Source organism: Heterocephalus glaber, unplaced genomic scaffold (assembly GCF_053883595.1).
Source record: "Heterocephalus glaber isolate CG9 unplaced genomic scaffold, H.glaber_assembly_v1.0 deba00001662, whole genome shotgun sequence".
NCBI lineage: Eukaryota > Metazoa > Chordata > Mammalia > Rodentia > Bathyergidae > Heterocephalus > Heterocephalus glaber.
This window is the reverse complement of record NW_028258403.1, coordinates 15,527,437-15,553,450: the sequence shown is the minus strand read 5'-3', so window position 1 is coordinate 15,553,450 and position 26,014 is coordinate 15,527,437. Positions and strand designations below refer to the sequence as shown.

The window sequence follows — 26,014 nt, the reverse complement described above, 5'->3', positions numbered from 1 at the left end:
CCGGGCCCGGCGCCTGGGGCTTAGGACCTGGGTGGGCGGCCGGACCGACCGTCTTGCGGCAGCATCGCGGGAGGCGGATGGCGGGAATGGCGTTGGCGCGGGCCTGGAAGCGGATGTCCTGGTTCTACTACCAGTACCTGCTGGTCACGGCGCTCTACATGCTGGAGCCCTGGGAGCGGACGGTGTTCAGTATCCTCCCCGGCGGGCCGGGGGCGCGGGGCCCAGGCGAGGATCGCGCGCCCGAGCGCTGCGGGAGGAAGAGCTGAGGCCGGGGCTCGGGAGTGCCGGAGCCGGGTCTGCGCTCCGCCTTCGGAGGAGGCGCCCAGGGCGCCCCCTTGGGAGGCAGGGGCCGTGTCCGGAGCTGGCAGATCGCTTGCGGCGTGGCCGCCTTTGACCTTTAGCTGTCCCCGACTTAGCTGGCCGTGGTCCTTAGGAGAATCCTAACCAGTTCACCAGCTTTTCTACGAGGTTATGAATTTGTGGTCGTTGACGTCTCAGTACATTTTACTATTTTTTTTAAAGTTGGAATTTTTTTTTTGTTTGTTTGTACCGGGGATCGAACTCGGGTCGTTGCGCTTGCGGGGCCCGCGGCGGAACCACTGAGCTAAATCCCCGGCCCTTAGTACGTTTTTTGAAAGGAGTTTAAGTTACTAGACCATTTATTTATTTATTTGCTCTTCAAGATGGCAGTTTTAAAAGTGTGTTTGGTTCGTGAGTTCTTTGCACTGGAGGTGGAAGCCGTGCCCGAGAAGGAATTTGTGGTTAGTTGTCCTTAAAGTTTGAGACGATGCCTTGGTGGACAGGTAGTGAAATCTTGTTAAGGACTTTTGAGTGATTCCTGGTAACCAGTTGTGCTAACCGCTTTGGGTGCATCTCAGACGCCTCTGATTTTCACAGCAACCTCAGTGAATAACTCAGGGTTGTGAAGAGAGGCCTCCTGGGGTCTGTGATGCTTGTCTTCTCCAGTGGTAGATGACATCCTTGAACGACATTATTCCCGCAGAATAAAGACAAGAATGTGAGGTAACTTTGTTTTTTTAAAAATTCAAGCTTGTAGAAATCAAAGATTTCTAATCGTACTTGTTCGTTAAATGCAGGCTTTCTGCTTATCACAGTGGTTTATCTGGAGTAGCTTACTCCAGAACCACTTTGCAAATGCACGACTGCATTCCAGTGAAGTAATTTCATTCCGAGCCTTATCAAGTGTGAATACCCTACTCAAGGCTCATCTTTTTTTTTTTGTTTGGTACCGGGGATCGAATTCTGGGTCCTTGTGCTTGTGGCAGGCGGTGGAACCACTGAGCTAAATCCCCGGCCCTCAAAGCTGATCTTTTGTTTTTGCACTTCTGAAGACTTTTAGCTGCTAACGAGAATTTATTGCTGTTGACATTTCTTTCCAAACCTGGAATTTAAGAACCAGAATTCGTGTTTTGGATTTAGACTCGGCTATAAAAGTTTGCTCTGATTTTCTGCATCTGTTTGGTTTCTGTCTAGGTTTTGCAAGTCAGGGCTCATGAGGTCATGCTTTGTAAAATGTACTCTTAAATATATATTTTAATTGAAATTTCTCAAAGAGAAAAGCAGGCATTTTGACTCACTTAAAATTGTCTTACAGTTAAACAGTGTTGGGATAAATTTAAACTTTTAAAATCCAAAGTTGAATGTAGAGCCCAGTAGTAGAGTTGGTGTAACTTTAACACCTAAAAGCTTTCGTGAGCATATGGATAAATGCTGTGGTGTCAATATTTTTTTGTATTGTTTTGCAATAGTAATAGTGTCCTATAAATACCTAGGCTTTTTTGGAGATGGAGAAATAAATTATGAAGTGAAGTATGTTGCCATAGTAGATATTGCCAAGGATATTTTGACTTATCATTGGTTTATGTGTCCAAGTGATTTTTCTTTTTTTTTTTTTTTGAGATAGGGTCTTACTTATGTAGCTCAGACTGGCCTCGAACTCAGCAGTGATCCTTCTAGCTCAGCTTCCCCTGCCCCTCAGCGCTGGATTACAGGTGTGTGCCACCATGCTTGGCATGTGACCTAATGGTTTAATCATTTTGTTTTGGTTTTTTTGGTTCTCGAAATTGAACATGGGCCTCACACTGAACTGTATCACCAGTCTTTTTGTTTTTGAGACAGGGTTTTGCTATGTAGTTCAGGCTGGCCTTGAACTCATTATTTAGCCCAGTTTGACCTTGAACTCCAGCAGTCCTCCTGCCTCAGCCTCCCAAGTGCTGAGATCACAGGTGTGCATCACCACACGTGGCTTATTTTTTATTTTGAAACAGGGTCTTGCTAAGTTGCTCAAGCTGTGATCCTCCACCTGAGTCCTAAGTAGCAGTGATTACAGGTGTATGCCACTATGTCAGGCTAAAAAATTTTTTTCTTAATTACTGGGAAATGCAACCAGCTGGCATTTGGTTCTGTAGAATCTTATAGTTTTAAAGCTGAAAATTAAAAAAAAAACCCTTATTTCAAAGTTCATATTGTTGATTTAATCTAGAGTAGAAATGCAATCCTTTTTTTTTTTTGGTACCAGAGATCGAACTCTGAGTCCATGCGCTTGCGCAGCAGGTGGGGAAACCACTAGCTAAATCCCCGGCCCAGAAATGCAATCCTTTGACAAAAACCAATCTTAAATTACTATTAGTTGTATTTACAGTATTCCACCTCAACTTCTGGAAGCATTTTAGTTGGGCATTTCATGGTCTTATAGCTTGGGACATCAATTTGGGATTGAATCCTCCTCCTGGCCTGGAGGAAAGAGCTAAGTGAAAAAGCTGGTACCCTCCCCCTCAATCTGAAGCCTTACTGTGAAGTAGAATTTCATAAATTCATTAATAATTAGTAAATTTCACTCAGAACTATTTTGTGGCCAGTTTTATAGTTTTGGAAAGAGGCACACTTTCTGTCGCTTAAAAAATTAAACTGGGGGGCCGGGGATTTAGCTCAGTGGTTTCCCTGCCTGTTGCGCAAGCTCAAGGACCCGAGTTCGATCCCTGGTACCCCCCCCCCCCAAAAAAATTAAACTCGGGGCTGGGAGTGCAGCTGGTAAGGGAAGTAGAGGGGATGAGCCTGCATGTGGCCTTGGTTTCAATCCCTGGCACCAAAAACAAAACAAATGAACATAGAGCATGATATCACTGCCAGAAACCTAAATTTAGGTGTTTTTTTCTTCTTGGTACCTGGGATTGAACTCTGAACCTTGTGCCTGTGAGGCAGGCATTGGAACCATTGAGCTAAATCCCTGGCTCAGGTGTTTTTTTTTTTTTTTCCCCAGTTTTTTTCAACAAGGTCTTGCTCTGTAGTCCAGGCTGGTGTGGAACTCACCATGTAGCCCAGGCTGGCCTCAAACTCAAGACAATATTCCTGCCTCAGCCTCCTGTATGCTGAGATTATAGGTGTGTGCCACCACACCTGGCTAGAAACCTAAAATGTAATGTGAGAGAACTTTGCCTCTTTGTCTGAAAATTGGTTTCTGAGTTTGAAGTCCTTGACAGAGGAAGACTAGCTTAATCTTTAATTCCTTAAAGAAAGTAAATATGTTAGTTTACATTTCTTTTCTATAACTTTAATAATTTGAAGTTCCTATTTTAGGGAAAGTAATAGCCTACTGTAACTGTATAACTGCACTCTCTAGGGGCCTCCTTGAACATATGCATGTATGTTTAGAAGTTATTTGGTTCTCCCCTCCCAAACCAAATAGCTAGAAGTTAGTTAAAAGTTGTAAATTGAGAGTCAGTCCCAATTGAATGGTTTTAAACTTATGTAAATAAATTGTGATTTATAAAAATATTTTAAGGAAAATGCATCTGTGTCAAGTTAGACACATTGTAAATAGTTACTGAAACAATAAGTTTTATAAGTGGCCAGGGTTTAGCTTAGTGGTTTCGGCGCCTGCCGTGCAGGTGCAAGGTCTGAGTTCGATCTTTCGTACCAAAAAAAAAAAGTTTTATAAGTGATATTTATGATTTATTTATTAACAGGGTCTTGCTATGTAGTTCAGGCTGGCTCCTGAACTCACTATTGTAGCTTGGGGTGATCTCAAACTTACGGCAATTCTCCTGCCTCAGCCTCCAAGTGCTGGGATGATATCGGCTTGTACCAGCATGTCAGGCTTGTGAGTTTTAAAAATCCTTCCATTGGGCCGGGGATTTAACTCAGTGGTTTTGCCGCCTGCTGTGCCAGCGCAAGGACCCGAGTTCGATCCCCGGTACCAAAAAAAAAATCCTTCCATATTAGGGTCTGTACCTTAAATTTTCTCTTATCTGAATTCTGCTACAACATTTGAAATGATATATTAGATACTGGTTTGACAACCAATATTTGAGCTTTTCCCATGTGCAGACATGGTTTTTATCTTACAAGGAAGTGGAACCTGACACCTGCATTGAGACAAAAGTAACAATAAAAAGCCTTTTAAGTACAATATTAACTCCCAGGATCTTGGAATAGGTGGTGAACCATTGACCTCACCTTAGGAGGGAAGGTTTTTAACTTTCAAACCTTTAAATATGTTTCAAAAGCCCACTTCTTCAGATGAGATAGGAAAGGAAAAAAACCAAGTTTTGTAACCAAGACAGATTTTATAACCAGTGAGACACTCCAGGTGTGGTGTCATTAAGTAACGTTGTAGCCATATTTGTTGAGGGGAGGTGGACAGATTAAAAAGTTAAAGTAATCTGAACCATAAAAATGTTATTGTAATCTTGTTTTATTCATTACAGATACACTTGCATTAATTTGCAGTTACTGGTTCATACTTGCCACTCTCTGCTTATTTGCATGACTTTTTTTCCTTTTTCCCTTCCCTCCCTCCCTCCCTCTCCCTCCTTTCCTTCCTCTTTCCATGCTTCCTTCTGTCTCTTTCTCTTGTCTCTTTTTTTTTTTTTTTTCTGTCGATCTGTCTGTATGTCTCTGCCTCTTTCTGTCTCTGTGCCTGAGATCCAACCTAGGGCTTCATGCACACTAGGGAAGTGCTCTACTATCCCCAGCCCCAGACATTTTTTTTGGATACAGTATGATACAGTAGAACAACTAGTTACATAACAGTTATTTATTAGTATTATAAGTAATCTGGCGATAGTTTAAAGGTTTTTTTTTTTGGTACTGGGGATGGAATGGAGATGGTTTAAAGTAAATGGGAGAATGTATGTAGGTTATATGCAAATATTATGCCTCTTCTTTCCTTCCTTCTTTTCTTTTGTGGTACTTGGGATTGATTACAGGGCCTTTGCATTGAGCTAAATCCCCAGCCCAGTTTTATTACATTTATTAATGACAGAGTCTCACCAAGTCTCTAAATTACCAGACTGGGCTTGAATTTGTGATCCTCTTGCCTCAGGTTTCTAGAGTGCCAGGATTATGGGTGTGTGTCACTACGCCTGGGCACTATTCTATTTTATGTAAGAGACTTAAGTGTTCCGCAGTTTTTGCGCTCTGGGGGCAGGGGTTCTGGAACCAGCCCCCTACAGATAATGAGGAATAACTCTATACATTTTAAAAATTAATCTTCATATGACTCAAAATTATTTTCATTTGGAATGGAAAAATACAAACTATGAACATTTGTTTCCCTCATTTTGATGTGCTGTTTTGAGTTTTGTGGTAACTTTCCAAGATGAATTTTATTTGCTTCAAGGAAACTGGAGACTTATTTCAGGAAAAATGAGCATTTACACATTTTCTTAGATGGGCCCTTCCTGTGTTTCAGCTGAGGGAACTGAATAGCATTGGTGCTCAGGGATTCGGGGCCAGAAGAGCATGGTGCACTGGACCTGCAGGACTTGCAGGGAGGTATTTGGGTGGTGTTTGTTATTTTCAGACGAGAAGGAGGCATAGATGGGTGCAGAGGTGCATGGGGGTGGCGAGGACTCCAGTCTTCCTGGCTAAGCATTCTTTAAGACAGAGTAGATGGGGAGTTGGAAAAGTAGGTTGTGGCTTTTCATTAACTTAGCAAATACGATTGATGCTTGGTGTCTGGGTGCTGGATCTGTGGATTTAACTAACTGTGGATTGAAATAGTAGCTGGTGACAAATCTTTCTGCCTCAGGCTAAGCCACCTTGGGACAACCACTGTTAGCAGTTTTCTGTGTATTTCTCCTGAGATACCCTGAATACGTAGAATCTCTCTCTCTCTCTCTCTCTCTCTCTCTCTCTCTCTCTCTCTCTCATCTATCTATCCATTTGGCAGTTCCTAGAGATTGAACCCAGAGTCTTGTACATGCTAGGCAAGCAGTCTACCATGGAGCCACATCCCCATGTCTTTTTTATTTATTTATTTTTTTGAGGCAGAGTCTCACTGAGTTGCCCAGTCTGGCCCCTAACTCACAATCTTCCTGTCTCAGCCTCTCCAGTAGCTGGGAGTATGAGTGTGTGCCATTATATCTGGTGGAAATATACTCTTAGTAGATGTGGGTTTTTTTGTTTGTTTTTTGTTTTTTGGTACTGGGGATCGAACTCAGGTCTTTGCGCTTGCACAGCAGACAGTGAAACCACTGAACTAAATCCGCGGCCCCTAGTAGATGTGTTTTGATGTGTGTGGTTTGGTAAAATCAAAATTTTATTTTATTTTTTTGTTTTTTTGAGGGAGGGTCTCCCTTTGTAGTTCAGGTTGGCCCTGAATTCACTGTGGAGCCCAGGCTGGCCTTGAACTCATGGCAATCCTCCTGCCTCAGCCTCCCAAGTGCTGGGATTACAGGTGTGTGCCACAATGCCTGGCTAAAAGCCTTTTTTTTTTTCTGGTTTCAGGAATAGAACCCAGGGCCATGTGCTTGCCAGGCCAGTGCAGCACCACTGAGCTACATCCCCGACAAAAATCAAAAATTTTATAAGCCGCAAGAGAGGTGTTTGAAGAATATATTTTGCTATGGCATTATTCGGAGATACGAATAAGGATTGGCCTAACTCCCTGCAATTAAATTAGCTTCTCTGTCTGCTTTTTTTTGTTTATATTTGTTTATATTGCATATTTTGTAAATAGGCACAACAAGCAAAACTGATGAAGAAAACTGCATTTAGTGATTGGACACCTTTTTTTTGGTACCGGGGATCGAACTCAGGACTTTGCGCTTGTGAGGCAGGCCCGGTGTCACTGAGGTAAATCCCTGGCCCGATTGGACACCTGTTGCTTCCCCTCTTCCCTGTCTTTGGCAGAGTATCCCCTGAGCTAGTCAATAAAGGGAATTCTTAAAACCCCAATTCACCAGAATCTTTTACTAGAATTTCTCTGTTAATGAGCTCTGTTTTTGAAGAAAATGTATAGAACCACCTGAGACTTTAATAGACTTCCAATAAAAATCAGTGTGTGATTTGATAATTAAGCAAAACTGTCACTATCAGAAAAAGATACTTCTAGAAAAGACTGTAATGCCTTTTAGAAACATTTTTTATCTCAATACTTTAAAACAAAATGTAATTTCAGAATAATTGAAATAACCTGAACATGTTGTATGACCTTCAAATTTAAGTTAAAAAGAAATATTTCTCAAGTGATCTTCAATCTTTCTTTTGTATTTTCTGCCATTATCTTTGCCCTTTTCTTTGTAGAAATAAATGCTGCTTCTGTGGGTTAAGAGGAGGGAGAAGAAGAGGCTGGAATGATTGTGACTGATAAATTAATAATTCCAGTCCTCCAGTCTGGTGGTCTTCAGAATTTGGGTTTGTGTATCCTTCCACACAAAGCATGGATTGTATCATTCCCTTACTCATTTAAGTGGATGTACAATTCTTTCATTGTAAACTTAGGTAGTTGTAAAGAATTTAATTTCTTGCTTTTCATACATGTATTTTAATATTGTATATTTTTGTTAAAACTACATATTTTTTTCTCACATTTCATAGAAAGTGTTCATCACATAACTGGTTGGCAAAGCCAGTCCTCACTGTGAAGCCAACAGGCTAAAGGAGTCTTAATTTCTGTCAGAAAAAAAGCTCAGTTCTGTTTTCTTGGTCAAATAATTGTGTTAATGTAAACGCCTTTAATCTGTCTCACTTCTGAATGCAGATCTTTGGATGGATAAACAGGTGTGCCAGAAGAGTGTCACCTGAATGACCAACCCAAGTTACTATTCCTTTGTTTCATGTCCCAGAGGTGGTTGTTATTATTATTATTATTATATTATTATTATTATTTTGGTACCAGGGATCGAACTCAGGACCTTGAGCTTGTGAGGCAGGTGTGGCACCACTGAGCTAAATCCCTGGCCCTATTATTATTTTTGTGGTACTGGGAATTGGGCCTTTCCCCTGAGCCACATCCCCAGACTATTATGATGATGATGATGATACACTAAGTCATCAAATTGCCCAGGCTGGGATTGAACTTGGGATCCTTCTGCCTCAGCCTCCCAGAGGGCTGGGATTACAGGTATGGACTACCATGCTTGCCTCCCAGAGGTTATTTTATATCCTCTGTACAATTTTGAGATTTAGCAGGTAAAATGGGAGGGGTGCAGTTGTAAGTGGGGCTGAGGAGAACTAGCTATGCCATTAACACTTCTCAGACAGATCAGTGTTCGGAGAGAGGATCGTGGGACAGATCCATAAGTGGATTCTCCTTAAATTAAGCCTAGCCTCCTGGAATAGCATCTTGTTAACCTCCAGGTCTCTCGAGCTTTAGTTTGAAGATATCTGCTGTACTCTGTTTTACAGTGCCTGGCTAAGTGAGAATGTTATATCTTTTATCTGTACTCCCTAGGCTGATGTAACTCTTCAGTAGCTTGCACCAAAGGCGTAAGATAATGAAAACCATGCTTAACAAGAACTAGCTGGTCTGTCCCAGAGCAGGCAGAAGTCATGGGTGCTTAATGGTGATAGGGACTGATCACACATCCATATTTTATTTCTCCTGCTTCATTTTTAGAAAGGTTTTATGATCTTTTAGGCTTTGAATGTTGTAACGTTTATGGCATATAGGAGTTAAGCTAAGATGGATTCTTTCATTTTTTTTAAAAGAACAAACTCCAAATGTTTACATTTAGTAATTAAAACTATGTTCCAGAAGATCTATTTGATAGAATATATATATACTTTTATAAATTGGGATGTCTAAAAATAGTTATGGAATTATACAAAGATAATACTTATGGTCAATTATGAGAAATAGTTTTACCTAGGTAAGAATGTGGCCAGCATGTGTTATATATGTTTCTGAAAAATTCTCAAATAATAAGGTTATGGGAAAATAGTATTGAGGCAGCCTACTAAAAATCTGGGCAACTTAGTAAGCAGTCACTAACAAAAACAATAATCGGCATCTTTTTTTGGGGGGGGGACTGGGGATCGAACTTGGGACCTTGTGCTTGTGAGGGAGGTGGCAGAACTACTGAGCTAAATCCCCGGCCCAATAATTGGCATCTTGAGGGATAACTTGGTTAGAATGGTGTGGCTGGACGCTGTCCCAGGGGTCATTAAAAATGCGTGGACCAAGGTGAGTGGAAATGGTGGTGGTGGGTGCAGTGCGTGGTATGGGCTGCTGCTGAGACTGCAGGAGGCAGTGCTGCTTGCCATTAACAGAGAACCCTGCTAGCCCGAGGTACTAAGCTCCAGAGGGAACCCAGGTGTGGATGCTAATTTCTAGTTTTCTTAAAATGGAGTTAAAAGGACTTCTGTTTTGTGCAGCAGCTGAACTGAGAGATGTTTCCTGTTGAAGGTTATAATGTTTTTTCTATAAATCTGGATCCCCTGACCCCAAAACAAAACAAAAACCCTGCAATCCCCTACCCTCTTGACACTGAGACTTCACATTATCATGAAGGTAATAGAAGTTCTAGTTAATAGAAATGTACAGGGCCAGAGATTTAGCTCAGTGGTTCCATCTGCCTCACAAACTGAGGACCCGAGTTCGATCCCTAGTACCAAAAAAAAAAAATGTACATACATTTGTAACCTTGGGGTCTCTAGAATCAGAGCTACAAATGATTTTCAGAATTTAAATTCTTTTTCATTAGTACATGTTTGCAGTACATTCATTGCGGGGAGTTGGTACATGTACATAACACATCTTAATTCTTTTTTATCCCCTTCCCCTCTCCTCTCCTTGTCCCCCTCCATCTCTGGGTGCTATTCTCTTTTGCAGAAGGTCTATAACACTGTTTCTTATTATCTATTATTTTGCCCTTTATTTATAGTTTTGAGTTTCTGATATAAGAGAAACCATGCAGTATTGATGCTTGTGTGTCTGATTCATTTCAGCATTTCAATTCATAGTGAAAAAATTTGAGTTCATGATCATTGATCACTTTGGCAGTATGTTTTTTTTGTTTGCTTAGGTTTTTAAAGAATTTGTCATCAAGTTGCAGCTACTAAAAATAATGTCCTTACTTTGTAATCAACACACTATAGAGAGCCCGGAGAATGGGTTTTGCTTGCTAAGCACTAATTTAATATGACCAAGAACAGCAGATTGGTTAACATATATAGAACTGTAACAGTATTAGTGGCTTCATTTTCTTTGATTTAAGGCAACTAGGAAAATATCAAGATAATTGATACATTTGATTTTTTGGGGGGATGATCTTCAGCTTTTTGAAGTCAGGAGAAAATTACAGTAATAAAGATTTCCTGTTTGGAGCTTTATTTAGTGGCCAGCAGTTGCTTTTACTTAGGGCTTTGATTACTTTTCAGTAAACAGCCTCTGATGATATTTTGTCAACTTCTGTTCTGATTTTTCTTTTTCCCCACTAGAATGGTTTCTTAAAATGTTATTTATCCAAATTTTTTAGTATTTCTAAGGACAAGTAGAATTTTAAAACTGACTTTAAAAAGGAACTTGACTGATGCAAGATTGGATTGCTTTAAGTGACATTTTCCCAGACTTTTTCTAGTGAGAAACTATTTTTGAGTTTTCTAGAGTCTTGCAATTAGGACATTAAGGTGAAGTATGCAGTTACTATTTGGGGCAGAAAATGTTGTTGTGGTCTTGCTTCTGATGTACTACAGTTATCTTTAAAGTGTGTCTTTTCTTTGTACAGGACTTTTTATAAGTTGCTGGAGCTGGGTGTGGTGGCCCATGCCTGTAATCCCAGCACTCTAAGGCAGGAGGATTGCTGCAAGTTCAAGGCCTGCCTAGGCTACATAGTGAGTTCAAGGCCAGCCTGAACTATAGTGAGACCCTGACTCAAAAAAAAAAAAAAAAAAAAGTTGTTGCTGGGGATGGGCTTTTTGTAGGAAAATTAAAAAGAAATCTCACTGGAAACTTTACAGCTCATGATTAGTTGGGGATCACTATTTTTTTTTTTTTTTGGGTACTAGGGATCGAACTCAGGACCTTATGCCTGCAAGGCAGGCGCCAGAACCACTGAGCTAAATCTCTGACCCCAGGGATCACTCTTAAACAGCATCCTGAGCCGGATGTAGAGGCACAGGCCTGTAATCTGTGCACTCTGGGATGATTGCAAATTTGAACCTAGTCTGGGTAATTTAGTTTCTTTGGAAGACCCTGTCTCAAAACAAGAAATAAAAAAATGCCTGTGGATGTAGCTCAGTGGAAAGGCCCTGGGTTCAATCCACAGTAACACACACACACACACACACAACAAATGACATACAAATATGTGGTTTCAAATCCATTTGCTTTTATATTCATTGAATTCATAAAATATTTATATTATGACCAGGTTATAAATAACCTGATTATTCATTTAGCCTTTGAACAAACATTTATCTCCAGTGCCTGCACATATCCTGGTACCTTGTGTGGTCAGTTCTGGGATGATTTATGAAGTACCAGCTTTATCAAACAATGCACCACACTAAAAGCAAACCCTAGCACAGGTGCTCTGTTGCTCTGGAGCTCCTAACATAGGTCACAACCACACAACAGCAGAGTCCACTTTACGGGTTTTTTTGTTGTCATTTTTTTAGATTATACTAAATTATTCTATATTGCTTGAATCATGGAGTTCTCACCAGAGTATTAATCTGACTAATTTGGGTATGGCATGGATAGAAACAACAATAAGAGTTTAGTAAATAGACTATGACTTTGTGTATGACCCTTCGGTCAGGCGTGGTGTCCCATGCCTGTAATCCTAGCACTTTGGAGGGCTGAGGCAGGAGGATTACAAATTCCAGCCCAGCCTGGCTTGTGTGGTTATTTAGAAAGACTGTGCCTCAAAAGGGGGCAGGGAAGACTGGAATGTACTTGGTGTAAAAGCCCTGGGTTCAATCCCCAGTATGACCACTTGAAAAAAAAAGACTTACAGACAAGGCTGAGGTGTAGCTAAGTGGTAGGGTGCTTGCTTAGCACGCACAAAGCCTTGGGTTTAATTCCCAGTAGTATTAGAAAAAACAAAAACTAAAACTTCTAAAATGTGTGTATTGTGTAACATTAATGTTTTACTTTTTTTTTTTTTTGGTACCGGGGATCGAACTCAGGACCTTCCGCTTGCGAGGCAGGTGCTGGAACCACTGAGCTAAATCCCCAGCCCGATGTTTTACTTTTTTGGTATGTATCAGAAAATTGTTTTAAGATTTAAGATGATTGAGTGGTGGTAGCTAAATGTTCTCCCCAAGAAAATGGGATCCTAAAAATGAAGGGAGGAGCCTCATTTTATAAAGACATGCAACCACAGAGAGTTGTGACACCCAAGGATTATATCATAAATTAATAACAAATTAGTAACAGGATAGTCTTGAGTAATTCTCATTGGTCTGAGTCATGATGGTAAATCCAATCAAGCCTCAAAGAACACTTACTTAAGGGTATGTTGGCTTCTGTTGCAGAGTAGATTCAATGCCAGATTCTCAAACCAGTCCTGAAAAATAGATGATGTTGGGGCTGGAGATTTAGCTCAGTGGCACTGCACCTGCCTTGTAAGTGCAAGGTCCTGAGTTCGATTTCCGGTACCACAAAAAACCAAAACCAAACAAATAGATGATGTGTGTCCATGTTTTACAGATAAGGAGCCTGATGATCCTCAGTTTTTTTTGTGGTACCGGGGATCGAACTTGGGTTCTTGCACTTTCAGAGCAGGCAGCAGAACCACTGAGCTAAATCCCTGGCCCGATCCTGTTTTTGACATACATTGTATGATAGAAATACACAGTGAATGTTTAAATTAAAATTGATTATAGTAAAGGACACATTGTCATTAATTCTCAAAATGCTTCCCTTTACTTCAAATTCACTTATCCTGTTCCTTCTTGCCACTTTCTGAAGCAGTTCTGGAAGTGCTGTTTTGTGAATGTCTTTAATTTTTAATTAAAAATTATGGTGAATACCGCTTCTGAGTGCCACTTAATGGTAAGGCAGCCTCCTAAAAATATGACAGTGTGTGTCCTCATTCAACTTATTCACTGGATATGGCACCATGCACCTATAGTTCTTCCCCAAAGTCAAATTGATCATGAAAGGTAAATAAACATTTAGAATTGATTCAGGACATTGAAGCAGCTGCACAAGATAGACATGAAAGAGGACTTCCAGAGCTGCTTCAGAAATGGCAAGAATGATGGGATAAATGTGTTTGAAGCAAAGGGGAGTATTTTGTGAGAGTTTAATGTTAATGTGCGTTTTACTATATGGTGGGGAGAAGGCAGCAAAGCAACAAAGGAGAACCACAGCTCTTTCTATCCCTTGTATATTATTCAGGCTACTTAAGGTGGGTAGCACTCACACCCTTAATCCTAATGCCCTTGAGCCTAGCATTGCAGCATGAATCAACTCCAGCATCACACTGTAGATGCACCCGCCTCTCAAAAAGCCCTACCTGTGACTGTATGAAGCTTTAGGGGGACATCTAGACACAAGACAGAACATTCTGCCCTGGGCCCCCAAAGACTCATGGACCTCCCTTTATGTAAAAGTCATTTAGCCCATCTCTAAGAGTTCCCAAAGTCTCCTCTGAGAATTAGGTGAACTCTTAGCTGCAAGGCCCTGTACAAATGAAAGCTAAATACTTCCAACATTCAATGGCACAAGATAGACATTTCCATTCCAAAAGTTACAAATGGGGATTGCAAGGAATGAGAACAGAGCAAGACCAAAATCCAGCAGGACAAAAATTAAAACCCGTAATTCCATTTCCAGCACCCCTGGCAATCTGGCAAGTTGTGAACTCCAAAAAACTTGGGTGGTTCCAGCCCTATGGTACTTCCGGTGGTTGTAGCTCCCATGGCTTCTTTCATTGGGTGGCTTTTCTCGCTCCTTGCAGCTTTCCTTGAACAATCCACATTCTTGGCTTTTCCAACCTTCTGGGGTCTCCACCGCACCTTTGGGTTCACATTCAAAACTTCACATACTGCCATCTCAGGGCATACTGCCTGGCTTCCTGGGCCTTCTGAAATCTGAGTGGAAGCCTTCCTGACTCCATATCTCTTTTATCCGCATGTGCCTAAAACCAGCACCATATGGATGACGCTAAAGTTTGCTACCACCTGGAGCAGTTAGCCTGACTTTCGCTCTCAGTTGTAGGGGTCTAGTGCCTATGAACCAAACCCCTAGGAACAACTTCCCTAAGCCACTGCCATTCTGGAACATGGTGTTCTGGATCTCTCTTCTCAAGGCAGTCTTTCACTTTTGCAGTTTTTTTTTTTTTTTCACTTTTGCAGTTTTGAGGCTGCAAAGGGTGGAGTCCTGCTGCTTCTTGTGGTGCCCTCAGGCCATCTTTTCTGTTCTCCTGTTCCTTCTCAGCAGTCAAGATCTCCTCCGCTCTGTTTTTGTAGTCCACAGCTTTACTAGAACTTCCTTTCTGGGCAGACTCAAATGTTTTAAATCATTCTGCTGGGCTCTTTCCTCTTGATTCTCAACACAAATCTGACCAAAAGCCCCAACAGTAGCCATGCCACTGCCTCAACATTAGACTGCCTTGAAATTTCTTCTGCTAGATTAATTAGTTTGCTGCCCTTAAGCTCAGTCTCAGGCAGTCTCTGGACACAAGCAAAATGTAGACAAAACCTTTCTGCCAAGCCACGACAGCAGTATCTAGAGTCCAACAGCCAACTAGTCCTTCCCAACAGAAACCTGAGCCAGGTTTTTACCAGCAGAATTTCTATGAGCATTATGGTATTCTGAGCTCTTACCAGAATCTCTCATCAAGGACAGCCTCAGGCATTCTAGCTCTACTTTTTCAGCTGGCATCTCCAAACCTTTCCTAACTCTTCCCCTTCCCACAAGCCTGCTCCAGAGGCTCCTAAACCACATTGTCAGGTGTAGTTACAGCAACAACCCCACTTTTCTGGTACCTAATTCTGTCTTAGTTACTTTTCTTGTTGCTGAGACAAAATACTTGACACTCAAAGGAAGAAAGTTTTAATTAGCTCACAGTTTGCAGAGGTTTGAGTCCATAATTGACTGGCTCCAAGGCAGGGTGGCATGACAGACAGGCACTGAAGAGGAGAAACAGTTCACAGCCAGGAGAAGCAGCAAAGCAACAAGGGAAGACCACAGCACTTTCTGCTCCTTATATCTTATCCAGGCTACTTAGGGTTTGTAGCACTCATCGTTAACCCTAATGCCCTCGAGCCTACCATTGTACTGTAATCAATCCCAGCATCATACCCTAGATGCAGCCACCTCTGAAAAAGCCCCACCTATGACTGCATGAAGCTTTGGGGGGCTGTCTAGACATAAGCCGTAACAGTCTTGAACTCTTAACCAGACAAAAAACCATTTCAAGTTTTGATAAGTTATTGTTTCACTTAGAAAAAAGATTTTATATGCATATAAAATTTTTAAAGGCTTGATAATTTAGGGTTCATAAAATTGAGTTGAAGTTTCAGAGCCTTATATTAGAGTGGAGTAATCTTGATTAAGCTGATTTATGGATATTCATTAACATATATTCTTCCTACTAAATAGAAGATTTATAGGGCCATAAAAGGTATGCGACATTGTTAATGAAATAGCTATTTTGTGGAAATCACTCCTTGTGTTGAACTTGAGCCAGTTACCTAAAGCCTTTTACTTACTATACCATTTTTATTTGCTTGACATATATATTTATAAGACTTATGTTAAACTCTTAAAAAATCAAAAAGTGGGGTTTTTGTTTTTGTCTTTATTCTTTTGGTGGTGCTGGGGATTGAACCCAGGAACTTGTGCATGCTAGAGACATGCTGTACCCCTGACCTATATATAACCCCTGCCCTCCAAAGTGTTTTTTTTTCTTTTGTTACCAGGGATCAAACTCGGGTCCTTCCTTGCACTCGCGGGGCAGGCGGCAGAAGCACTGAGCTAAATCCCTGGCCCGCTCCAAAGTATTTTTAAATACAGCATTGTCTAAACACTAATTTTGTTTTTCTTTCTATAGTCATTATCAAACTTGCCAGCCATTATAATATGTGAAATATTTAGAAAACACTATAGTGAATTTAGAATCAAATATTTCTCTTTTTTTTGGTTTTTTTTATACCAGGGATCGAACTCAGGTCCTTGTGCTTGCGCAGCAGGCAACGAAACCACTGAGCTAAATCCCTGGCCCTGGGTTATTATTTATTTATTTTTTTGGTACCAGGGATCGAACTCGGGTCCTTGGGCTTGGGATGGGTTATTTTTTTGAAACAGGGTCTCACTGTGTAGTTCAAGCTGGCCTCATATTCACAGTGTAGTACACTTAGCCTTGAACTTGTGACCCTTCTGCCTCAGCCTGCAGAGCTCTGGGATGATAGGCATGTGCCACCATGTCTGGCCATAAAATCAAATGAATATTTATTGAAAAATTTCTTTCTTTCTTTTTTTTTTTTTTTTTTTAGGAGACAAGATAATCTAGGTAAGATAGATACATCTACAGATGATAGGAAGGGGTGATAAATGGGATTTTACAGGGACTTAGCTCAGTGGTTTCACCGCCTGCTGCACAAGCGCAAGGACCCGAGTTTGATCCCTGGTACCAAAAAAAAAAAAAGAGTAAGTATTAAGGAGTTGTTAGGTCTGCCAGGAGGTTGGAGTAATAATGGGAAAAATGAGTGCCAGGGAAGGCCTTGTAAGAGGAGATAACTGAGCTGTAAGAATTACTAGATTTTACTAGGGCAAGTAAGACTTTACAAATGTAGAAAGGTGATACAGTTTTGTGGTTAGGAACAAAGATCCAAATGGTTTGGTTTAGAAGGCAGCTATGCTAACCACTATACCACCAATGCCTCTCCAGCCAAATGGTTTGGTTGGGAACTGACTTCATTGCTTACATGTTGGGGAGGTTACTTGAACTTGATGAAGTGCTTAACACAGTGCCAGGCACAGAGTAGGCATTCACAGAATGGAAGCTGCTGTTACCACCATTATTCTTCTGTTATTACTTAACAATAAGCAAAGTCAAAGTAGTGTAAAAATATGTAGTGTTTTGAGACATGTGACGTGGCTGCAGGTAGGATGTGTGTGTATTGGGGGATGGTTTGCAGTACTGGGAAGTGCAGTATAAAAGTGTAGTAGCCAGGTACAGTGACAGCTGCCTGGAATCCCATCAATCAGGAGTCTGAGATGAGAGGATCAGGATCGTTAAGTTCAAGGCCATCCTGGATAAGTTAGTGAGACCCTGTTTCAAAATAAAAAATAAAAAGATCTGGGGATGTAGCTCAGTGGTAAAATGCTTCTGGGTTTGATCTCCAATACTGCAAAAATGATAACATTAAAAAGTAGCTGTAAGCTTTTACAGTGGCCCACTCTGCACTCTGCCGAGCATGCTTGTTTTCTTATCTGTAATGTAAAACCTTGCTACCTTTTTTTTTTTTGGTACTGGGAATTGAACTTGGGTCCTTGCGCTTGTGCAGCAGGCGGCAAAAAAACCTTGCTACCTTTTAAAAAAAAGTAGCATAGTAGGGGCCGGGGATTTAGCTCAGTGGTTCCGCTGCCTGCCTCACAAGCACAAGGACCCGAGTTCAATCCCCGGTACCAAAAATAAGCCCCCAAAAGTAGCATAGTAGATGTCATTGATCTTCACTGTGGTCCCCTAGCTGATGTACCTATGTCCCAGACATGGTGAGTTTGTCTGCTAATGCCTTAAGGTGCTGCCTTCCCTGGAGTATTGCCCTTCGGCTATGGGCTATGTGGCCTTTCCTTGCCTCATGAGGCAGCCTGTGACTCACAAATAAGGGACACAAAAGGGCAAGCCCGTCATCTCAAGGCCACAGCAACTAAATAGTATTATTTGCTCCAGAGTACTCTGTAGGAACTGACCCTGTCCCTGCTTAGCTTTTTCTCCTGGCCCTATTCTACTCAGTCCCCTTTTGATAAAACTCCCTCAAGAAACTGTGTACAAAAGTCCTTGTATCAGTCACTCAATCTTTGTTTATTGCTGTGAGCGTCCCTGTAGACAGATACTTGAAACTAGATTGCAAAGGTCCTTGAATGCCTGTCAAAGACTCCTAAGTGTTGTCCTATTGGCAAAAGGAAGCCTGCTGCATTTTACAAGAATCCCTCAGTAGAGTGGTTTGAAAAGTGGTAAGAGGCCTAAAATGGTACTTTGTACATGTTCTAATAAGGAACAATGAATGCCTCAGTTATTTATCCTTAATTAGGGTAGGGGATATGAGTCATTTATAGAGATTGGGGAAGAACTGAGAAGTTTTTGATAATTTAAACATGGGGAGAAGAATTCAAAGATAGATTGGATAGTGGGCAAATAGTTGTATCAGCTGAAAAATAGAACTCATAGGAACTGGTAGTTTTGGAAAAAGTTAATAAGTTCAATTCCACTATCTTGAATTTTAGGTACCTTGTGCATTGTCAAAGGTGAAAATGTCAGCAATATGTGGAAACAGTTTGGACATATCTGCATGACATATGGAAGATGGGTCAGGTCAATAACATAAAGGTAGTGGTTTGAGTTATGAGGGAGTATAGGGCCAAGGCAAGACATTGGGAGCCCTTTTTTATCATTTGAGATGTTTTCTGTTCAGCAGCAAGTCACAGAGAGAACCTAACTGATGTAGGAGTAAAGGAGATTTATTGGCATAGTGTTTGAAAATCTAGGGGTAGGGTAGGCTTCAGGGTTTTTTGATCAGGAGTTTGGCTTCATTTTTCTGTAATTATATTTATCTTTCATTTGTGAGATTTGTTTTTGCTTTCCTCATGGAGGAAAAGTGACCCCCATGATTCCAGGATTCTGCAAACGACATATTCCAGGAGAGAGCATTTGTGTTCCTGAATTCCTGGGAGTTCTAAGCTTTGAACAGTATTGGAGAGACCATTGTCACCAAGGGGAAGGGATTCCCTAGGTGGTTATGGTCAGTCTGGCACTGGAGAAGTGGTAGGATTAGGCTGATAAAGAGCATGGCTACTATACTAGGAGGAGGGGTGCAGTGGACATTTGGAAGAAAAACACAAAGTTTACTGTAATCATTGTACACACAAGGGACAGATAGGGAAAAGAGCTAGTGAAACAGGAAAATAGTGATCGAGATTGGAAGAGAGCCCCATGGAAGCTCCTCAGCCCAGAGTAGAATGGGTTTTGAAGACGAAGGACTAAAAATTGTCAATTCAGATAGCCATTGGTTTTGATAGGTGATTGGTGATCTTAGAGCAATATCAGTAGCCTGGAGGGGCTGTTGGTCAACCAGCCAAATATGCAATCATAGGGAAGCAGAGAATGTGTACTTTTTTGTGTGTTTGTTTTAAATAAGTTAAGTGGTAAACAGAAGGTGGTAGTTTAAGGAAGAACTAGATTAGGGAGATTAAAATGTAAGTAAAAAATGATTAAAATGCTTATGGGAGACTTTCTGCCCATGTTTGTTCCATGAGTTGAATGAATTTAGAGTTTGAGCTTTAGTTTGATCTCTGGCTTTAAAGACACCTTCCTGTATGAGCCCAGACAAGTCACTGTTTTCTCAGCCTCTCATAGGTAACGACCATAATAAACATTTTGTAAGAAAGCTGTAAGGGTTAAGCAAGATAATATTATATAAAAGAGATTTATCAGCTAAACTGCTCTACAAATATTAGCAGGTAATAGCATATTGTTTATTTAAACCCTATCTTATAAAAATGTAAGCTATTATAGAATACTAGTATGTACAGGTAAAAGGTATGTGAGAGAAAGGGAGAAAATATGAAGGAAGGAGAAGAGGGAACAGCTCTAATTAAGAAACATTTGACTCCCTTCTTAGCATTGCTTTGTAGCTTTGCTAAGTCAAAGGTCCTTAGATTTTATATAATTTTTGTTAGGGGCATTTTGTATGGCCCTGTGTTGACTGGCCCTTAGTTTCAGTTGCTTTTGGAATAAGGGTAAAGGAACACGGTACAGTGTAGTTCTTGTTTAGGATACCAGAATGATCTTTTTATTTTTAAGGTTTTTATTAGTACATGTTTGTAGTACATAATGATTGCAGGCATCACGAGAAGTTGGTAGACGTACATAACACATCTTTTTTCATCCCTTTCTCCTCTTATCATCCCACTCCCACTCCCTCAATCTCTTGGTCATCTTCCCTTTTGCAAAAAATCTACCTCCCTGTTTCCTATTATCTATTATTTTGCTCTTTATATTTTGGGTTTCTCAGATAAGAGAAACCATGTGGAATTTAAGCTTGTATGTCTGATTTATTTCATTTAACATGTCTCTGTGGATCCATTTTCCTGCAAATGACTTGTTTATCTTTTTTTATGGCAGAGTAGTACCCTATTGTGTATAAATACCACACTTCCTTCACCCATTCATCTTTTTTTTTTGGTGCCGGGGATTGAACTCGGGACCTTGTGCTTGGGAAGCAGGCAGGGGCACCAGTGAGCTAAATAAATCCCTGGGCCTGTCCATTCATCTGTTGATGGACATATATAGGCCACTTCCAAGATTTAGCCATTAGTGAGTTGTGCTGCTAGAAACATAGGTATGTATGTATCACTGTAATATGTCTTCAGCTCTTTGGGGAAGATAGTTAGAAGGGGAATAGAAATTCAGATGGAATTTCTGGGGGTTTTTTGGGTATTTTTGGTATGGGGGTTCAAGCTCCGGACCTCATGCTTGCGAGGCAGGCAGCGGAACCACTGAGCTAAATCCCCGGCCACCTCTGGGTTATTTTGTAAAGGAATCTCCATAGTGATATCCATAGTGAGTGTACTAGTTTAGATTCCTGCCAGGAATATAGAAGGGTTCCTTTTTCCCTGCAGCCTCTAGCATTTGTTGTCTTTTGATTTCTTGATGATAGTTATTCTTTCTGGAGTAAGATGGAATCTCAATGTTTTAATTTGTATTTCTCTAAAGGCCAGAGATAGTCAACATTTTTGTCATGTATTTAGAGGGCATTTGTACTTCTGAGACGTGTCTGTTCACTTCAGTTGCTGACTTTTTGATTGGGTCTTTTATTTTGGGACCTCTAAGTTTTTTGAGATCTTTATATATTTTAGATGTTAGTTCTCTGTCTGAAGAATAGCTGGCAAAAAAATTTCCCATTCTGTGGGTTGTCTCTTCTCTCTGTTGGTTGTTTCCTTTCCTTTGCAGAAGTTTTAAAATTTGATATGATTCTATTTGTTGATTCTTGATGTCATTTCTTCTGCATGTTCAGTCTTTGCCTATGCCTATGCCTTCAAGAATTTTACCTATTTTATCTTCCAGAAGATTACTTCGGTTTTTTTTTTTTCAATGTTAGCAAAGTTACATTAAAGTAGAAAAAGAAACAGGCTCTGCGGAGTGAGTTTGGGCCAAGTAAAAGTAGAAAAAGAGGTACACTCTACAGCATAAGGGCAGGCCGCCATGCAAGAGCAAGACACAGTGGCCTGTTTCTGTTTTAATATTTAGATCTTTGATTCATTTTGATTTTTGTTTAGTACATGGTGACAGATATGGGTCTAGGTTTAATCTTCTACATGTGGATAGCCAGTTTTCCCAGAACCGTTTATTAAAGAGACTATCTTTCCTCCAGTGTGTGTTTTTGGGCCCTTTGTTAAGTATCAGATGGCCAAATGTGTCTGGGGTTGTTTCTGCATCTTCTGTTTTGTTAGGTTGATCTTTATATCTATTGTGCCACTACTCTTCAGACATTCTTATTACTACTTAGGTTGTTAAGTCTTTTATAGTTATTAAACTACACATTTATTACATACATTTGTTTCTTTAGTCAGTTCCTTCAGTGGCATTTCCTAGGCTTAGTTTTAAGCAGGCTAATGTTTTTAACTATAATAGGGAGAATAACACGACCTACCTTGTATGGTACTGATAAAGATAAAATGAGCCTAAAAACAACAGAAAACCCAATCAACCAACCAATCAGAAAAACCCAAACCCTGAGAATGCCACTAGGGATGATTTAATGGCTAGCATTGTCATTCCTTATTAGTTCATCATGAATAGTCAATATATGTGAGAAATACTAAGTAATGACTACTTCAACATAAAATGATTGTTGAACAAAATTGTGGGTTGTTTGTTTAATAAAGTGAGAAAAATAGTTTCCTTAACTACAGCTCAGATTCCATGTTGATTTCCGTCATGGGCATGGCGCTCTACACTGGATACGTCTTCATGCCCCAGCACATCATGGCAATATTGCACTACTTTGAAATTGTACAATGACCGTCACGTGACCAGGATCAAGAAGTTCCTTGGAGAAGACCCACTCTACAAAGTTGGAATGAGTCTTCCTCAGATGTCCTAAGAAACTACTGGATGTCAGCATAACCGACCTTATAAACATGAAGACTAAAATTCATGAGTAGAACAGGAAACTCATCCTGACTCATGTGTTGTGTTCTTTATTTTTGATTCTAGAAGAGGCTCTTGTATAGTAGTTTTTGTCTATTTTAACATTGTAGTCATTTGTACTTTGATATTAATATTTTCTTAACCTTTGTGACTGTTTCAATATTACCCCATGAAAGCTTTTTTTAATGTAACTGAGTATATTTTAATTGCCTTCTATTTTTAAAACTCAAAAGTAATTAGTTGGGCTTTATCATTTTTGCTATTGTATGGCATATACATCTGCCTGGATATATTTCTACTCTTGACCAAAGTTTTGTAAGAAATAATACAAGATTTGGAGCAGCAGGCTGGGGAGGGAGGATATTTTATTGAGAATTACTTACAAAAGACTTATCTGTAAACTTGAACTCAGGAGTACAATTTTAGCTATCTACTCTTAACAGTCTTTGCTTTAAAGCTATTAAAATGTTTCTTGCAATGAAAAAAAGTAAAGATCTTGCTAAAATTAAGATAAGGAACACTTCACCTTTTAAATATTTAATTATGAGGACTTATTTCCAGAAAACTTTGGTGATGATTCTTAAGAGAATAAATGGTTAGTTAATAGCATTATTATTATTATTATTTTTGGTACCAGGGATTGAACTCGGGTCCTTGTGCTCGCGCAGGTTAATAGTATTATTAATACTTCTGTATACTGTAGAGTTGTTTTTTTTTTGGTACTGGGGATTGAATTTGGGACTTTGCGCTTTCGAGGGAGGCACTGGAACCACCATTGAGCTAAATCCCCAGCCCAATGTAGAGTTTTTAATAGAAGGAAGTCAGTTTCCGCTGAGGGCCACTATTAACAGCATATGTATTTCCTTAAAGTTAGTTTCATGATTGTAATGAGTGCTGCAAGTGCTTTTGCACCTTGCAATAAGATGTGATGAGATGAATTGTTAAAAAACATAGCAAAGGGGCTGGGGATTTAGCTCAGTGGTTTCCACCGCCTGCTTCGCAAGCGCAAGGACCTGAGTTCAATCCCCGGTACCAAAAAAAAAAACCAAAAAAAATCCATAGCAAAAAGAAGTGTAAATTTGGCTAAAATCCTTTCACTCTTTGTATTGTTTTTTTAAAAAGATTTTTATTCCTTAATGTAAAATGACTGCCTAAACTTTTAATGTAAACTCATTAAATTGAAAGAGAACAAAAAATCAGCTAATGTGGCAGTATATCTTTTCCTTTGTGATTAAATATTGATCTATTGTGGTAGTTACACTTCTGAACTGATAGTTGTGGAGGACCAGACAAGCATAAGTACATCTTAACATGTCTCTCCACATAAAAGTAATGCTAATAATAACAGGCGTTATGCATTTTAAGATGGCTTCCACATAGATGGCTTCCACACAATTTCAAAATTGCTAATTTTGAAAAATTCAGGTATTTTTGGACCTAAATTTTAAAGACTATTTTTGCAGCACTTTCTAATCCAGAGGTCTCAAGTAATGTAGAAAACTATAGTATCTGTAAAGAATCTATATAATCACAATTACAGTGGTGAGCATAATATGTAATTACTTAATTTTGAACTACTTAAAATTTGATATAGTTATAGGTGAGCTATGTTCATACTCTCAGGCAAGATACGGAATATGAGGATTTAACTTGGAATCTGTTCATTAATGTTCAAATTTTCCATTCCTCCACTGTCCCCTCTAAAGAATACTGTCAAGTGGATGTCTTTTGGGGTTTTTTTGTTGTTGTTTGTTTGTTTTGAGACACGGTCTCGCTATGTATTGCAGGCTGGCCGTGGACTCACTGTGTAACCCAGGCTGGTCTTGAATTTATAGTGATCCTCCTGCCTCAGCCTTCCCTGGAAGAGTGCTGGGATTACAGGCGTGTATCACCATGCCAAGCCAACAAATGGATGTCTAATAGCCCCATGGAAGAGATGAGAATCACTAGTTTAATAGGTGGGTATCCAGATTACCTACCTACCCCTCAACTTAGAAATCTTTAATTAATCCTCACTTTTTACTGAAATCTATTAAATTGCTGTTGTATCAATGATGATTTATGAACACCGGCCTGGGAGATATATGGAAGATGAGTTTAGCCTTACAGGAAATCTTGAGGAGAGTCAGAAAGAGGAATAGGAGCACATCTCATTGAGAAGTGATCAGGAAAGTATATTCTCACCAACCAACAAATATATAGTGTGTTTGCTAGTCTACCAAGTAGAGAGATATTTTTTACTTTGTTTTTAAAAAATAAAGTATTAGACAATTCTGAATGGCCTGCTTGTCTTTATATATTTCTGGCTAGGGAAGAAATGACTGCCTTAATTATGGAATGATTTCAAGGAGAAGGAGAGAAAGTAGAAGAGTTAGAGAAGATAGATACCCACAGTGTCTCCCTCCAGAGCAAAGGGCAGGTTGGCTCAGAGCCTTGGAAAACAGAGTGCTCCTGGAGTAAAGGGCATTATAAAAGATTTAGGTGCCCTGTGCTCAGGTTCCCTCTCTGGTAATGGAATCCATTGCATATACTGGCTTCACCTGGCTCTCTACATTGTCATATGGGAATGGGCCTTGGTAACCAGAACAACAGCAGTAATAATCTTCATATTTTGGCTATTGTTGTGAGTAGTAAAGTCCTTTGTCTTTGGATTAGAAGCCAGTCAAAGGGGAACCTAAGATTTCACCCTTAACTCCGGCTTAGCCACCTGGATTCTTGTGTAATTTGTATGGCCCTCTGTCATGAAGGTCATCACCGATTGGTTGAGATACTGCTTTGAGTCACCCAGTGGTTTGTATAGGCCAAAGTGAGTGACATAATGACTCTGAAATTAATCTCTGGAATCTAATTATAAAAAGGCCTTATCCATTTTCCCCCTGACTCTTTGGGATGAGTGGTCTGGGTGTACTAGAGATAATTGGGAAAAAGGTGAATTACAGCTAGGGAATGGGTGGTGATGGGGAGTGAACAACTCTAAGATTTGAGGTAAAAACACCTGAGATGCCAGGAGGAGGAGGAGGAAGGATCTCTAATAATCTTTTGTCTTTCAGAGCCTCATCTGGATCCTTCTAGAGGAAGGAAAAGGCCTAGGTTCAGCTCTTCCAAACAGTTGCAAACACTTTAAATGGTGAAAACTGCTGAATCTGCCATTGTTTCCTGATGGTGCTGACCATGGTGTTGTTTGTTTTTTGTTTTTGTTTTTTTGAGACAGGGTCTCGCTATGTAGTTCAGGCTGGCTGAACTCACTATGTAGCCCAGGCTGGCCTCAAATTCATGGTGATCCTCCTGGTGATCCTCCCCCTCGGCCTCCTGAGTGCTGGGATTACAGGCGTGTACCACCATGCCTGACATTCTGACCGTGGTTTTGATTGTCATTCTCTTTTACCTTAGCACCATTCTATCAGATAAAGTAGATGATAGCACAGCATCTGCATCTCCCA

At 40.2% G+C, this 26,014-nt stretch overlaps 1 protein-coding gene across 1 annotated transcript; it reads left to right on the top strand.

Moving 5' to 3' along the window:
• Sptssa (serine palmitoyltransferase small subunit A) lies at positions 1-24,852 on the top strand. Its single transcript, XM_004867575.4, has 2 exons — positions 1-189; positions 22,342-24,852. Exons 1-2 carry the CDS (start codon positions 78-80, stop codon positions 22,443-22,445), a joined length of 216 nt encoding a protein of 71 aa, XP_004867632.1. The 5' UTR covers positions 1-77; the 3' UTR covers positions 22,446-24,852.
• Positions 24,853-26,014: the final 1,162 nt, after the last annotated feature.